Raw genomic sequence first — 3,533 nt, 5'->3', positions numbered from 1 at the left:
AAATAAGGAAGGCACTGTTGGGTGCTGACCACACGGAGAAGCATAAATCGGCAGATTTAAGTAGAGTGGCGTCAGGGAGGGGACAGGCGAGCAGATTCCCCAGAGGGGAGGGGCAGGCACTCTTTCCGGGGGTCCGGGGCCCAGCCGTGAGGGCGCTCCGTATACATTTGGACCGACGGTGAAGTAAAAGCCTGTGCCCAGCAGCCTCTGGGGAAGGCTGCGCGGTGGGAATGCTTACCCTGGGCCGCCGGCCCCACCAGCCCATCTCTTCAGGGCGTCTCTGCTTCTGCTCTCCAGCTGCAGGCCCTGGGGGGGAGGGGGGTCAGCACGCCCCTCGTGGGCATCTGCGGAGGACAGAGCACTTGCTGGGACTGCAGGTGGCATCTTTGCATCCCCGGCCTCCTGGGTAGCTTGCTCTGCCTGTGTGACTTTGGCTCTGCTCTGTTCTTGCCTGGGATCTTCTGAACAGGTGGCAGTCATCAGAGCCAGCTCGAGTGTCAGGGCAGCTGGGGGATGGGGTTACACACCCTCCCCGAGACAGGCACTCCCGGCTTATGGGCTGGTGTCTCTTCCCAGCTCTGTACCTATACTGGAGGGAGGTGCCTGGGAGCTGGATAGCAGACGTTCAGGACACAGCCAGACCTGCCTTTGCCCTTATCAGCTGTACGGACGAGATACCCCAACTCCCTGAGCCTCAGTTTCCTCATCAGGAAAGTGGGGCCACGCCCACTCGCTAGGGTTGCTGCTGGGAGCGTGTTGCCTGTGCCTGGTGCAGGGGAGCAAGTGCCCGGGAATTGCTGGTTGTCGATTGTTGTCCTCATCGCTGCTGCTGTGGGCAGAGTTCTGCCTGGCGGGGCGTGATGTTCACGGGGCCGGGAACGGTACACTCGGGGTCCGGCCTCTCTCATGGTGATGCCTGTGGAGGGAAGGCAGGCGCTGGGGCCTCGGGGAGGCCGAGTTGGCAAACACAGAACAGATGGTGAGGGAGCCCTCGTGTCTGGCTCGCTGAGGCTTGGAGTGTAAGAGGTGCTAGAGCCTGTCTGCGTTCCTCTCAGGACCCCGGTACTGCGAGGCCAGAGCCACTCCCCCAGCCCAGCCTTGATGCTGGGAGAGTCGTCCGTGTCCCAGGGGCCTGGTGTGCTGCGTGCTGCAGACCCGCTCTCCCCGAGCCCCGGGGAATGGCCACAATGGGCGCTGTGTGTGAAAGGAGGTCAGCCAGCCTTGCTGGGGTGGGTGCGAGGGGCTAGCCCAGCCCCCAGCAGCTCCTAGGTCCGTGAGTCTGAGCAGAAAGCGCGGCCATGGCTCTCAGGGGGTTGCTTTTCTTACAGAGGGAATCTCACTGCTTTGCAAAGCAGGACCACAGTAGGGTCACAGCAGACTGTAGATGAGAGAAGTCGCCTCCTTGCCCAGCAGGGGCAGTTAATATTGTTCCCAAGCCAGAGGTGGAGAGCACAGTGGCCTCTGGTTTAAAAAGAAAGAAAGCTCTTGCTGCCTCTCGGGGCTGCCTCTCCGCCCTGTCCCGCTCCCGCCACTGCTGGGCCTGCTGTAGACAAGTCCACGCAGGGCCGGGCTGCAGGGTGAGCGCACAGCTTGCCCTGCTCAGCGAGCCCCCTGGACGGCCTGGGGCAGTGTGGGCCCTGGTGGAGGACCTGTGGGAGACGTGGGAGAATCGGCTGACCTAGAGAGGAGTCTGCACTGGTCAGGGACCTCATCCTGTCCCTCCCACCAATGGCACCGGCAGCTCTTCTCATTCGGTCCACAAGCACAGATGCCCCCAGCTCGGGGCTGGGTGGGTGGACAGAGGCTTACAAGACCTGCCGCCAGGTACAGAATTAAAACATATCCATAAGTAAACCCAGGGCCGGCGGCGGTTCCTGGGTGAGTGGGATGGGGGTGACAGTAAGTGCCCTGAGCCTGTGTGCGGGAGCAGTCACATCCAGGAAGACTTCTCGGAAGAGGTGGTGTTGAACTAAGGGGGACGAGACAAGACTCCAGCAGCTGGAGGTGGGAGGGGACCTGCATCGAGGATGAGTTTGCCGCTTGCTCAGGGCCTGAGTGGTAGCAGCATGTGTGCTAAGCGGGTCCCCCTTCCTGCCACCCCTGGCAGGGCTGCGGCCGCTGTTTGTGTCGGTGGGGGTGGGAGCTGAGTCAGGATTCGTCCAGGATGCATGTGGACAGGCGATGGGACCTGGTTTATCCTGGTTTTCCACAAAGTAGCTGTGAGGCCTCATGTCTCCAGGCCGTGCCCCGTGGTAAAGTAGGGGTGACGTGCATGTTTTGGTGGAGTGCAAGAGGGCTCAGGCCACAGCAGCCTCTCCCAGAGGAGAGACCCAATGGAGGATGTCCTGCGGGGACTGGCGGCTCCCCTGGGGCCCAGGGGCTACGCCTTCTGGGGAAAAGGAATCACACGCAGCTTTCAGATCAGAGTTGCTCTCCTGCAGCACAAGCCGGCTTTCGTCCTTACCTCCCAGGCCTCTGGAAGCTCTGTGTGGTTGTGGCATCGGGTCTTAGCTGTAGTTTGAGCTGCACACGTCACGTGAAGAAGGGCCTTGAGTGGTCTGGTTTGCTTAGGTTAGAGAATTTCTATTTTTCCCTTATCTCTACTCTCGCCTTTAACCGCCTGGAAGGATCGGTCCTGTCTGTGTGTCGCCCCTTCCCCCTTTGGGTGGTCTCTCCCAGGAAGCCTGCCGGGTGGGTTTCTGACCTCTGCCTCCTCTGTTCCCTCCCAGGCCATCAGCATCAGCAAAGCCATCAACACCCAGGAGGCCCCCGTGAAGGAGAAGCATGCCCGGCGTATCCTCCCTGCTGCCAGCGGCCTCCGTCCCTCTGGGCCCCAGGGGAGGCGGGGAGGGTGAAGAGGACGTGGGGGAAGTGAATTAGGGGAGCAGTGGGCGCACCAGATGGCCTGATGAGGGGTGTCCCCCTGTGGCCTTGGGCCAGCCTCGCTCAGCTCCTTCCAGACTCTGAGTCCCATCTCAGGAAGGCCACCTATTGTCTTAGGCCACTGGGCCCAGCTAAATTCGTGGGCCATGACCTTGCCCTTTCTCTTGCTTGGCTGAGAGCCGTAGCTCTTGGTGAGCTGTGGCCGAGGCGGAGGGAGGGGTGTGGGGAGGGGAGGGCAGCCTTCCCCCAGCCTCTCTGCGCTCAGTTCAGCTGCACCTGCTGAGCACCCGACCTCCCCCACGCTTGAGTCCCTGCTGCCTGCACTTGGCCTTGACCCTGGTAGGCATCATCCTGGGCACTCACCACGAGAAGGGGGCCTTCACCTTCTGGTCCTATGCCATCGGGCTCCCGCTTCCCAGCAGCTCCATCCTCAGCTGGAAGTTCTGCCACGTCCTCCACAAGGTCCTTCGAGATGGGCACCCCAACGTGAGTAGCCGCTGTTCCAGGGGCCCGGGCCCTCCGTCTGCCGCCTCTTGAACACCCCAGGGAGGCCCAGAGCTGCATCCTTTGAAATGAGGGCTGTCCCGGCGTCTGTGTCCCTCAGCTCCGGGCTGGCCCACCCTGCCTGCTGCCTGCTCCCTGGACATGGG

General features: G+C 62.1%; 1 protein-coding gene across 6 annotated transcripts in view; it reads left to right on the top strand.

The window, feature by feature from the left end:
• The first annotated feature begins 2,723 nt into the window (after window positions 1–2,723).
• HIP1R (huntingtin interacting protein 1 related) overlaps window positions 2,724–3,533 on the top strand; it is a 13,286-nt gene continuing 12,476 nt past the window's right edge. For 5 of the 6 annotated variants that reach the window (XR_003005011.1, XR_003005012.1, XR_003005013.1 and 2 more), the window contains exons 1-2: window positions 2,724–2,793; window positions 3,227–3,369. Coding sequence is in view for 1 of the 6 variants with exons in the window: in XM_024758626.1 (XP_024614394.1) it covers window positions 2,785–2,793; window positions 3,227–3,369 (152 nt within the window). In the remaining 5 variants the exon portion in view is untranslated. The remainder of the gene's footprint in view (window positions 2,794–3,226; window positions 3,370–3,533) is intronic. The other variant, XM_024758627.1, reaches the window with a different exon arrangement.

The sequence above is a fragment of the Neophocaena asiaeorientalis genome, unplaced genomic scaffold (genome assembly GCF_003031525.2).
Source record: "Neophocaena asiaeorientalis asiaeorientalis breed wild unplaced genomic scaffold, Neophocaena_asiaeorientalis_V1.1 scaffold77, whole genome shotgun sequence".
Classification (NCBI taxonomy): domain Eukaryota; kingdom Metazoa; phylum Chordata; class Mammalia; order Artiodactyla; family Phocoenidae; genus Neophocaena; species Neophocaena asiaeorientalis.
The sequence above is the reverse complement of the archived record's forward strand: the minus strand, read 5'-3'. Positions and strand labels throughout refer to the sequence as shown.